The following is a 13,193-nucleotide window of genomic DNA, read 5'->3' on the forward strand; positions in this document are numbered from 1 at the left end:
TGAATCGCGCGTGGGGCTCTATGCGACGTGAGTGCACCGTGAGATTATGTAAATGTGCATGTTCGTACACGGCGTGCACACATACAGGTCGCGCTGCTACATTTGTACAGAGTTATCATATTTGTCTTATTATACTATGCTAATAATGTGGTCTTTTTGAAACAATCTGTACATGAATTAATACAATTATGTACCTATATTGCAATAAATGTTGTAGCATTTTACACGACGTAGAAGGCCTAAGCCTTTATATATTTTAGAAAAAATATTATCCTCGATTAATGGAATCTCTTGCTATTTATTTGTGTATCACGAAATCATGAATCTTATTTTTTCTTTGTTTAATTAGTTAAATCGTTCACTAAGCGAGTTCTATCAGATAAGTAACAAAGGAAAACGTATATTTATTGTTATCATGTTTTTAAAAAATTATCAACACCAGTGCTTATAATCTAGTAAGATAATTTTTAATGTTTTATTTTTACGCACCTTGTTTACGCAATAAAATTTCTTGTTATACAATTCAATGCTTTAATTTCAACTTTAATACAAATACTAAACTAAATAATACATACAGAATTAAAAAACAAATCTGTTAAGATCGACCAAGTTGTCTGTAATCTATCTGTTTCTTCGGTATGCATTCCATTATTATTCTCGCCACGCCCGCAAAGTTTCTGAAGTATTAGAACAATTTTAATATATCTGATGGGCCACTTGTTTCAGCAAATGTGTCTACGACCAAAATGGCCGTTCTTTTACGGATGATTTGAAGCATTGTAACGTATGCATAGAATATGCAAATATATTATTAATTACTATTTTGCTAGAGGCACAACTAATTTTACAAATAAGTTGGTCGATCTGTATATAAATGACTTTAGTAGAATTTCCACATTTATATAGTTAATTTGAAAAAAATAATTAATGGCGAAAATTGTACCCTCCTTGTCATGACTAACGCATTTGCATTTTGGTAATTTTCCGAGATATTGGTACCTAAAGTTTTTTTTTCTTTGAAATATGTCAATTACTCTAATTTTGTTTAACAATAAAACTGACACTAATAAGATATACATATATAAAAATCCGCTTAGGGGGAGTCGTTTCGCTTATTCAATATGGGTAATTCCAAAACAAAAAACTTAGCACCCGTATACTGTTCTTGCAACACCTAACAACTGTGGGAGAGGTAAATGTAGGTATTTATTTATGCTGTCATAATTTGACAAATAATTGGTAGAAACTACGTTTAAATGACACCACTATCAAGAATTTGATAAATATTATTATTACAAATAGTGAATTAGGCGACAAAATTGTAAAAAGTTTGTCAGATCATAAGCAGAAATGGTGACTTAAAGTTTTTACTTTTGACAAACAATTAGTAGAAATAGGAGTTTAAATAGTGACTGAACCTGAAAGACCGAATCTGTTTGTCGAAAGACTGTCTTTCGCATTACTCAATTAGCCGGCAGAATTTCTAAATGCAACCTTTAGTCAAAGTAACGGGTGTTACATGCGCTATGGATTTACCCATATACCAGTATATGTTAATAATTCAAATTCGCTAAAAATGTAGACTACATACGTTAGTTATGTGAAGGAAGGCAGAAATGATGAGAATATAAAAATAATGAATCTAAAAGAAATTAACAGCATGATTCTTCGGATCACTTATTATAATATCCAACTGTTTAGTAACGTAAATGCCAGAAATCCATGCAAACTTGCCAGCTTCGCTTCCCCATCTGCCAAAAACCCTTACCAATTGTCCATTAGGCTTAAAAACTTGTACTCTACAATTGCCCGAATCACCTACTAAAATGAAACCCATGGGATCAACTGCTAATACTTCCGGTTGCCTAAACTGTCCCTTTCTGTGCCCTAACGATCCAAATTCTAGAATTTTTCCTTTATCTTGTTTATTATAGATTTTAACCCTCCTATTCCCACTGTCGAGTACGATGATTCTATCATTGGTCACTGCGACGCTAGTAGGGGCGTTTAGGTCTGTGCACAAGACTTCTTTGGACGTCCAAGGTCCAGGTCCCGCTGAGATCTTCTCGTAAGTTGATACTCCTATTTGTTGAACGAATTTGCCGTCGGTTTGGAGTATCTGCAATAATGAAATTGAAAAAAATATTTTTGATGTACGTAAAATTTTTTTGGACAACGAAAACGTTTATAGTTCCGGGAAAAAAGATAAGATACGTGAAACTATTTGATTTAATGGTAACATATATTTTTTAAATTATTTATTGCTTGCACTTCCATTCATAGTCTTTGATTGGTTGTTCATGTATGAGTTTATTGGTAATAACTAGACAGAACGATTGTATGTTCCATATTGGTACGGGATAGCGAAAAATTAAGTTCACATAAAAGTGCAAATATAGCTATATTATCGGATTGAAAATAAAGTTGTGCCTAAATGTTTCGTACGTATACTCTGCAAGGAGTTACGTGCTAAAAGCTGTTATTTACCTTGATTGTAATATTAAATACTTACTCACGCCTTTACATTCGCATTGGTGTAGGCAGAAGCTATCGATGGCCACTTAGCACGTTTTTTTTTAACTTTTTAAATGATACCAAGTAACGGGACGAGTAAGCCTTGCGCCTGGTGGTAAGCGACACGCCTGTCTGTATCAGTTGCAGTGCCACTCAGAGCTTTAAATCACGAAGATCTGAGGGTCACTACCAGTGCGCCCGTCATCTTCAAAACCGGAACGCAGTAATGTTCACATCACTGCTTGGCGGCAAAAATAGGTAAGTCAGTAAGTAAGTAAGGTGACAGTCCTGATAAACCTCTCTTGCTTGACTTACATACTCACTACGCGATTCAGCCCGTTTAAGAACCCTCTCAATTTGATCTGAGAATATTCTTCATGGACCTTTAATTTATAAAGTATTAACTAAAATTACCTGAACTCTATCATTGCCAGTATCCACAACGTAGAGCAGAAGCTGGGAGTTGTCAGTGGCGATGCCTTCTGGGGAACGTAACATGCCGACTCTACTACCCTTATGGCACATAGACCTTAGGTACTCGTTGTCCTTCGAAAACACATGGATGCAGTGCTTCCATTTGTCTGTAATAATAATTAGATGTTTTTGCTTATAGCAGGAAAAGTTTTGAATTTAAAAATATCCCTTTTGCCAGTAGAACCTGATCCTGTCCCAACTTATATTTAGAAATATTCAGAAACCGTCCATTGTAGGTCTACTTAATCTGTAATAAAATTCCAATATTATTTTAAAATAATAAAAAAAACATTAACGCATTAAATATAAACTAAAACAATTTCACATCCAAAAATCATGGTAAATTTCAAATTTTTTATAAAATTGAAAAAAAATCTGCATATTATATCTGGGCACAAACTCACGACTCACGGAAAGCTTATGCATAACTTACGTCGATCTCATATTGTATTAACTAAGTAAAATTATAATTCGTTTTTTAGTCTCTTTGCTACACTCTGACTGGGTGGTGTACCGTAGTAAACTACTATTACTTACTATTATAATATTTTTTTAATGTACATGTGTAATATAAATAAAGGAAGACATGACGAACGACATAGCTTTAAGGCGGCATAGGTTAAATAAATATATTTTTTTGTGGGTCAAAATAATATTGGAAAAAGTCTTGAGCAAGTACGGCATATAACTCCCAATGTTCGGTACATATCAATGTGTACACAGCACATATAACCAAGATGGTTGATAGGGCGATAGGAAGGTAGAGTTGTAGTACTTGGAAGTCGAAGACATATCGGTTCGATTATTTATTGTTTGATGCGTACTGGTTTTTAGACAAATATTTTGAGTTTCGTTAATAAGTAACGCTTATGGTGATTGATATGAACCAGAACAATTTTTTGTAAAAAACCTTTCTGCAATCTGAAATAGCTGCAAGTACCTGAAAATGTTGTCTCTGAAGACCTGGCCAAAGATTAGTGGAACAAGTATTGCGAATGCTGTGAGTAAAAACAAAACAGAAATTTGCCTACCAGTAACATAAATCTCTCCATTGCTCTTCATGAAAGCAATTTGCACAGGACAAAGCATGTCTTCACAGGTCAGGCGCGCCACAATTTTGGCATGTGTCCGTTCTATGACAAGTACGCAATGCGAGTCCATGCCACAGACGTATAGGTTGTTGTTCCATGGACTGAGGCCTATGCCCGATGGACGAGTGGTCTTACGCCAGACGTAGTGGGGGAGGAAGTTTCGGGATCTGTAATGAAACTTTTAAAATGTAGGTAACTGCCTCCCTGATTGAACGGTTGCATTCTGGACTGCTACGCAGAGGGTCCGGGTTCGATTCCCGAGCCGGGAGAAATATTAGTATGGCCTGCACTTATTTCTCTCATGAATTTGGGTGTACTTTGTGGTTATCTATGTGTGTGTCACATAGATAACCACAACGATACACTGTTTCCTTAGTGCGGGGCAATTAAAAATAATAATAGAAAAAGTAAAAAATACATCGTTTATATTATGGAAATTACCACAACGTAGTCGTGTTCGGCGTAAGTACCTGCGCGATTTTCCTATATAATTTAGTCGTTTTATTTGAATTTAATATCGAGACTTACCTAATCGCGTATAAATATACATATTTCATTTACATCAACGTTTCGGACATGTTGCAACGTCCATGGTCTCGTAGGGACGAGTCTCTGGAAGAGTCTCGAGTCCCTTCCAGATCATAGACGTTGCAACACGGCCGAAATGTCGAAGTACATAAAACACAATTTATGCACGATTAAGTTCCGATATCACAGACCAAATAGTGGTTCCGATATTAAATTCGAATAATGTGTGAAAATCGTGAACGTTTAAATCAATGTAATTTAGTCGTAATTAAAATATAATGTTACTCATATTCTTTTTTGAATATTCATTTCTTCTTTTCAAAAGCGTGGTAAGAGATTTATAGGTAAGTTGGATTTAGTCGAAGCGAAGCTGTAGAGCCGTGAACACCTCTGTAAAGTTACCGGTATTGTACAAGATATATCCCGGCGACCGTGCGATGTAATTGCACGATTTAATTCCGCCTTCCCCATTCCATTATCAGGGGACTGGACGTAGGCTGAGGTTCCACTATGTTGTTTTTGCAAACAGCTATGGAGTGGAATTCCTTCTCTGCAGACTTATTCCCTGAACACTTTAACTTGGGCTTTCAAGTCAAATGCACACTTACTTTTTTATAAAAAAACAATCTAGCAACGTAAGAGTCGTGCGTAACTCACCTATAATGTAAAGAAAGAGTATCTTCACTTTCCAAAGGATTATTTTGCCGTGCCCCTCCAGGCAATGGATCATCTGACTCCGCGTCCAACGGTGAAGCTGCATCCAACTCTATGCGGAAATTCTCTTTGTCGAACACAAAACTTTCTGCGTCCCATTTGGAGACTTCTGTTAAGAGTCGGACTGTGTTTTGGTGCAGGTTCATGAAGGTTGTTACCTGAAGAATTTGACTTTCATGCGAAAAGGAAAACCTGAGGAAACTTTGCGAGTAGTAGAATGTTTGCAAAATTGTTCCAAGTTACAAAGATAATGAAGTCGTCAATTTTCTTAGGATAGGTAACTCAATTCTCGATTATATAGAAAGTACCTATATCTTAAGATATTCCGAGTAGAGGAAACGGAATTTGTTGTATTTTGAGGCTTGCCGTTTTTTTTCTATTATTATTATAAGTAATCGATATGATAACAAAATTTACATGATTCTAAATGTAATTAATAACGTACGAAACGGTTATACCTAATTGATTTCGTCGCAATTATGTATTGTTGAGTATTTAACTATCAATGGATCAATTTCATCGGCTTAGACGTAGGAAATCAACAGTGATTTCTTATTATAAGTATGCGTGATATAACCATGCTATAACAGATACAGATAAGATTAAAATTAGTATTAATGTGTTCACGAGGACCATTACAAAGAGGTATTTAAATGAAACAAAGGAGAAAAAACGTACATAAAAAAATGCGTAAGGACTCCGTAGTACATACAATCACTTTGGCATTTACACCGTATAGTCTTCAGTATAGATTTATTATACAATACTAAATCAATGGTTTTCAGTTTTTTTATATCTATTAAGTTTTTGTTGAATATGACGATGTTTTACTACCAATATACATAGTGTTTTTTTTATGGGACAGTATGGGGAAATCCGAAACCATAGAAGATACACGGAAACAGTCTTAGGATTCATTGTCCTTTTCTGTTAAAACAATTTTGGCACAAATTTTTTGCCAAAAAATGGCAATTTTTGGTCAAGCGTATGTTGTCCATAAAAGTAAACAAAATTTATTAATTTTTTTTTTAGTGCTGATCGATTCAGTTTTATGTAAGGACCATTTCATTGAACGGAACGAAAAAATCGGGATAGAAGAAGTTGGTCAAATTTCATGAACTGTTTTTCATGCAAAATGAATAAAATTGATTACTTTTTTTAATGCTGATAGACACAGCTTCTTATAAGAATGATTTCGTTGTATGAGACGAAAAATATCGGGACAGCAGAAGTTCACCAAATTTAACAAAATGATTTTTCATGCAAAATATTAGTGTATTTTCTATGGTTTCCTATTTCCTCATGCTGCCTCATTAAAAAAAAAACACTTTGTGTATTCAATTATTTTTTGTGAAATTAGTCCACTGGTTTGTAATAATTATTAATATGAAGATTGAACACTAAGAAAATGTCCTTCGATTCAGCTATCAGCATACCGTGCCGATGCTCTCCCCAACTGAGCTATGGAATGAAGCAAGCGAGCAGATCTTAAGAATTTTGCTATATCTTCGTTGCAAATATTTGTTTTTGGTTTTTAACGACTTTTTTGCCGTAGCGTCGTCTGTATAACTTTTACTTTGCCCACGGTCAGTAGCTGGTGGCAACTAACGTTCTACGCTACAACCACAGCTTTGTCGTTTAAAGTGATAGTAAAGTGATGAGTAGGTACTGCAAAATGTCACTGGCGATGCAAAAGAATTTAACTTCGAAGTTGTGTAACCAACACACGGTGTTTTTAGCTGCGATGCAAAGGCGCGTTCGTGAAACGGGCGCTTGCATCGCTACACTTGCGATTTATAGGCGATTGCATCGATTCAAATGAGCAAACTGCATCGATACAAACGCGCCATTGCATCGATGCATTAAATCGCCTATAAATCCCAAGTATAGCGATGCTAGGGCACGTTTGTATCGGTGCAGTCGCGCGTTTGCATCGCTGCTTAAAATCACGCGTGTGTTTATAGGTAGATGATTAGCTACAGCATCGCGTTTGCATTGCGTTGTTAAAGTCGCCGTGTGTAATCGCTCTAAGATTTAACTACTTGTGAGTAGTAGTCTGCAATAATGTACTTAGTAATAAATACTAAGTTAACAAATTATAGCAAAACCTACCTGAACCATTTCATTTGCACTGTTCTTATTTTCCATAGCCCTCTTAGCTACATCCCTCGCTTCTTCTACGGACACCTTCAAACCTAAAGCTGTCATTTCACTGTTCTTTTGTAATGTAGCGGTTTCCTTTAGCAAACCATCTTTGGCTTTCATTATTGCGTTTATTTTCTCATCTGCAGCAATATTTATTTGCTCTGCGATGCGTTCGCAACGATCCTGGGTAAATAGTATTATATGGATATAAGTATGCATATTATTGTTTTCACTGATTTATATTGGATTCGATGCTTACTAAGTTTATTGCAAAGTTATATAAACGTAAATTCTGTAATAAAATAACAATACTATCAATATACAGAGTGTAATCGTTAAGCGTACCAGGCAATTATTCTGTAAATGTAAAAGTTATCAAAAACCTGTAAACTGATATCGAAAATACGTTGCTTAAACAGACTTTACTTAAAACTTAATTATAAATATCCAACATTTTAACGTCAAACGCTCCCATACATTTAATATGACATTGGTAGAGAGAGGCTTTAGGTGAACTACTTTAAGAGGTAACAATATGTTTAGAAATAACGAAACTGCAATAAATCAAGTAACGTGTCTTTAAGTTAAAACAAAAAAGTGGTGTTTATTTTTATTAATATATAATTAATATATAATTTCCAGTAGTGTAAAAACTAGTTTTATTTTAAAAAGTTATTCATGTCGTTTTACTCGTTAGGTAACGTGTTTTCGATATCAGTTTATAGATTATTGATATCTCTTATAATTAAGGAATAATTGCCTACACTCTGTATAGAATTTGTGTTAAAGTCCAAATGAATTTGAAAATAATATTAAGGTTAATAACGAGCCAGAGCGAACAGGATCGCGCGCGGGATAGCCTGCACGCGTAATCGTGCGCGATTGCCTGTTTGAAATTTTTAACGTTCTTCGCGAATGTTGTGTTTTTGTTACAATGGAAAGAGCGTCCGTGTAAACTAATAAGCGCAGGGTAGATCGCGTGAAACTGGCGCGTATTGGAGTGCATGGGTTAATTAGGAATTTCCACTTAAATCAGTAAAATATTAAATATACATATAAGGTATCAAAGTAGTTGTAAGATGTCACTAATATTTTTTTTACTATGTCAAAGCACATAAATGTCAAGAATAGGTACCTTGTAATGTTCAGTTTTGTATTCCAATTTTTTGGTGGCAGACTCCAATTGATTTACAATAGAGCCGATTTGAACCCTCATATCGTCCAAGTGTTGACACCAACACACTTTGCAAAAGTTCTGTAGAGAACATACATGACTGCCATAAGCTTCGTAAAGTTGGCTAAATTATTGCTGAGACTTTAAAGAAAATTCTTAAATGAGACAACTAAAGATATGTGTAAGGTTTATTCATCACGTATCATCAAGTTTATTTTAATAGCCGTAGAGCTCCTTGTGAAAGAGCTCGTCCAGGGAAGTACTGCCACGGTAGCTGTTTCTGCCGCCTAATGTTCACATTACTGCGTTCCGGCTTAGAAGGGTAAGGGTGCTGGTGAAATTACAGGCACATGAAACTTGTCAACTTAAGTCTCAGTGGTAGTGCCCCTCAGATCTTTGCGATTTAAAGGTCTGAGTGGCCTACAACTGTTATGGATAGGCGTGTCGCTTACACCAGGCGCATGATTTGTTCGTCCCGTCACTTGGTATTATATACAAAAAAAACTTTTGTCCTTGAATATTGTAAATAAATACACAAATTAAATACAAAAGAAAATGTTTACAACGCAATAGGTACAGTAAAACTTAGTTATACTGCAGATTTGTATACAAAAAATAGTCCAGTAATAAAACTTACCAATTTACAATGCCGGCAAGAAGTAATATCAGAGCTATCACACATGCTCTGACAAGTGGAGCATCTTACACCGCCAGCGAACAAATCGACACTTGAAACCCCAGCAGCGGGAGTGGTGGGTGGTGTTATACGACTGTGCATGGAGTCTTTAAGGCCCACCAGTGAGAGTAGAGAATCTATGTACAGGTTCGATGGTAACTCTTTAAGGAAGTTCGGACTTAGCACTTGGATTCTTGTGTTGCAGATTGGACAGTGGAATATAGAATTATCTGTAAACATTGCGAATTGTTACATTTGTTTGTGTAAATACAGATTGTGTAGAAGTTAACATATATCAAGAGTATTATTGACTTTCACTGCGTCCGGCCAAACATTTCTTTTTCTTTTTTTTTTAACGCACACACTCATAGCCCCGCACTAGAAAAATCCTGTGTCGCGGGTGTCATGGACTGTCATGGACATAAACTCACGAGACAAATAAATGTAGACCATGCAGATATTTCTCCCGGCCCGGGAATCGAACCCGGAACCTCTGCATGGCAGACCAGCATGGTAACCGTTCGGCCACTGAGGCAGGTTGCACTGACATACAAACATTGAAGGTATATTATGTGTACCTACAATAGAGAAACAGGGACAACATCATATAGACGACCCCGTTGTAATAAGCATTTGGATATTATGCAGATTCGTATGGGAAAATGCGGTTTTCAAAACTCTGGGATTCTTTAAAGTTACAGGAAATTCCATAACATGAAATTTGTAGACCGCTATAGTTTCTTCAATAAACAGACGCTGGTGATGAATGTAAGTAATCCATTAATACTTGGTTGTGATGTTCAGATTCAGATATTACGAATATATTCCTGCGTTCCATAGATTGCGTACTATAGGTTGTTACGTACCAGCAATGTAAACACTAAGACAAGCCATGCAAAAGGTATGTTGACATGACAACATCTTCGGGTTGTGCAGAACTTCCAAACATAGAAAGCATTGGATTAAGTCGTCTAAGTTTCCGGCTGACATCATGCTAAAAAAAGTAAACAGTACAATAAGTAAAAATTCAGTCCCTAAAATCTTGAGTTCGAAACACTCCACCGAGCTTATGACCAAGAAAAAAATATTACTGCGCAAAGATTTCAATGTACTATTTTCGCGATAGTTAAACATAAGAAATGAAACTATTTTTTGGATTCGCGTTTGTTTTTCAAATAAACCAACGTTTCAGGTTCTTTACAGGTCCCATGGTCAAGTACATAGATATCGTTGTTACTGCGTCATTTAATTGGTTTACAGTCAAAAGCACTTCAAATGTGACAGTTTGGACTTTAAACTATACCTCCAACGTTATAGAGGTGAATTTAAATCGTAAATGTGTCAAGCTCGAAGTGATCACAGCGATACAACACTGACGTAGTTAACGAAAAACACTGATACAAATAGATATTAGTAATTTAACAGTGAAATAAGAGAAGAAACTATCAAATATCCTGCATACTTTTTAGGTTTTGTTTCTGTAGTTAAATTCCTCAGATGACTGGGGTTGTCCGGTCGAAAGTTTGGTATTGCATCAGCTTGTGGCAGTTCTGCCGGTATATTGACGATATTCGGGCTGGCTGGCTCAATAACTTCATTTTGACTATTCCACCGTTTCAATGTGAAAAAAGACGGCTTCTTTTTCAATTTTTGTGCCATTGTACATTGAAAATTATATTTGTAAACACAATTGCACTTTACAAAGGAAGCAATAGTACTGATTTCAAGCAATTAATGGAATGTGCGATTTTCAATATACTATCTATTAGATAAACTGATTATAATTATCTATCAATATTATCTACCAACAACATTGCTATGACATTTACTTAAATGCATGTAGTTGCTAGTCGTGTTGTTTCGTAGATACTAATAGTACCTAGGTAAGTAACTTGATTGAAGCTGATACTTAAATTGACGTCAGTTGAAATCATTTTATTGAATTGCGTTAATGACGGATAGTAAAATATTGTTTACAACTACCTCTAGAATTTTAATGTAACGTACGGACGGAAGTTCAAGAAGTCGCTGATTATGGTTTCATATAAAAGTTCGGTTTGTACCACACGCCGACGCAAAATGAGTTGTCTGCCGACTCATGACACCGAACTACGGTCGCACTGTGTGAAATATTTGTGTGGGTAGAGAGAGGGATGAGGGAAACATTCGTTGGCACGTGGTAGTACCTAAAAAAATCTGGATGTTCACTTATAATATATGAAACTGCCCACACTTTAATATTTTCGTATTAAGCGGATGTACTCAGCTTCGGTTCTTTTTCTTTTCCTAACATTATGATAATTCTTTATTGCACAAATAAATGACATTGAAAATTACAACTTACAAAGGATATACAAAAGTGAGCTTATCTCTAGAAGAGATCATTATCTTCTAATGCTTTATAAATGTACACTATGTTTAATGGATCCATTACTCTATATGACACAAACATCCAGTAGAAACGCTTAAAAGCAGTTGAATACCATACGTTCGTCTGGAGCTATAATCGAATTTTAGTCGAACGTAAATTAAGAGACTCAAAAAACGCGACTCACAACTCACAACATTACGCTTGTCTGGCCTCACCCTAAGTAGAGTTGGCCAAGGCACCTGGTTAGACGCGATGATGGCCGCTGCAGTAAATTTTTGGTGACCAAGGGCTGGCCGAAGTAATCCAATTCACCCAAGAGCGCTGGGTGGATTATAAAGTAAAAGTCACAGGCAAAATCTGGACGCAGACGGAAAGTGTTACAGGAGCAAAAGGAGGCCTATATCTAGCAGAGGGTGATACAAGACTTAAATGAATGAATGTAAATAGGGTACGTTAAAATTGTATACGCAAATTAAGTTGCTGTGTTGCTGTAACCTAATAAGTTACACCTATGGAATATCACAAAATCAATTAAAAGGAAACGGTGCAGCATGGACGTGGCCAGAGTGCCCGGTCAACGAAAAAAAATTTCTGTGTCAATCTTTGTTCATAATAAAAAAAAAAACTAGTGGAGTTATTTCATAAAAAATTTCAGTAAATGTATTCAAAAGAAAGTTATTGATTTATATCATATTAATCATCATCAGCGAACTGGCGACTTGTAAATGATTTACTACTTAACGACGACAATTACGTCTTTAACGTCTTTTGGTGCATGAAAGCAGATGTCAATTAAGAAATCGTCTCCTTCATCTAGAAGACGCTACCGCTTACAGTAGATACTATGAAAGTGTGATTCTAAATAACCCACTTCCAAAGATTTGTCTGATCAGTCAAGCCAGTTATTGAAGCTCTAAACAGAATAACGACCTTGTATGATACACACACGAATATATTTTAGTTATGGCAACACGGCCAAGGGTGATATTGTATAATATTTGTCAGAACTCAAGAAATATAGTTCATATAAATTTAATGTGGTTTTTATTTAAGCCAGCGAGCCACATAATTTTTGTTGTTTGTACCTACACAACACAGACCTACCTAAGTTGTAGTAAAGTTCGATTTAGTTTAATTCTCTTTCTATACATTAAAAAAGTTTGTGATCGTCTTTTCCCTTACCGAACAGTTCTATGGACACTTTTTTGTTAACAAAATCTCCTGGTCATCGCCACGTACGGACTCATCGTTTATCAGTCTAAACATTCAACGTCTACCTGTGTTTTTGCCTTTTGATATCACTTATCTGTGTTCTAATTATTTTTGACGTGTGTTGAACACTCAAATTGTGGTATGACAAATGAAATGGAAACCAAATGCCCTAATGACCTGGAGAATAAACTACTTTACCAAATATATCCATATTCCATAAAAAGCTTATGTATTTACAGGGAATCCTTATTCACCGTCGCTTTGCGTGCATTGTCCAATTTATTATGTATAATT

At 35.6% G+C, this 13,193-nt stretch overlaps 1 protein-coding gene across 1 annotated transcript; it reads right to left on the reverse strand.

Annotated features, from left to right (window-relative positions):
- Nucleotides 1-504: 504 nt before the first annotated feature.
- LOC113230658 (RING finger protein nhl-1-like) lies at nt 505-10,975 on the reverse strand. Its single transcript, XM_026464675.1, has 9 exons — nt 10,779-10,975; nt 10,183-10,310; nt 9,278-9,546; nt 8,602-8,721; nt 7,434-7,649; nt 5,265-5,479; nt 4,020-4,246; nt 2,929-3,095; nt 505-2,119 (listed from the first exon to the last, which is right to left on the reverse strand). The coding sequence occupies exons 1-9, from the start codon at nt 10,973-10,975 to the stop codon at nt 1,643-1,645; spliced, it is 2,016 nt and encodes a 671-aa protein (XP_026320460.1). The 3' UTR covers nt 505-1,642.
- Nucleotides 10,976-13,193: the final 2,218 nt, after the last annotated feature.

The sequence above is a fragment of the Hyposmocoma kahamanoa genome, unplaced genomic scaffold (assembly GCF_003589595.1).
Source record: "Hyposmocoma kahamanoa isolate Upper Pololo Valley unplaced genomic scaffold, ASM358959v1 64, whole genome shotgun sequence".
NCBI lineage: Eukaryota > Metazoa > Arthropoda > Insecta > Lepidoptera > Cosmopterigidae > Hyposmocoma > Hyposmocoma kahamanoa.

Excerpts from the sequence above, each read along its gene's own strand:
- LOC113230658 (XM_026464675.1), bottom strand. The coding sequence starts at position 10,975 with ATGGCACAAAAATTGAAAAAGAAGCCGTCTTTTTTCACATTGAAACGG. Across the intron at positions 9,547-10,182 it reads TCTTAGTGTTTACATTGCTG|ATAATTCTATATTCCACTGT; the intron begins GTACGTAACAAC and ends CAATGTTTACAG. Across the intron at positions 5,480-7,433 it reads GTGCAAATGAAATGGTTCAG|GTAACAACCTTCATGAACCT; the intron begins GTAGGTTTTGCT and ends CAAATTCTTCAG.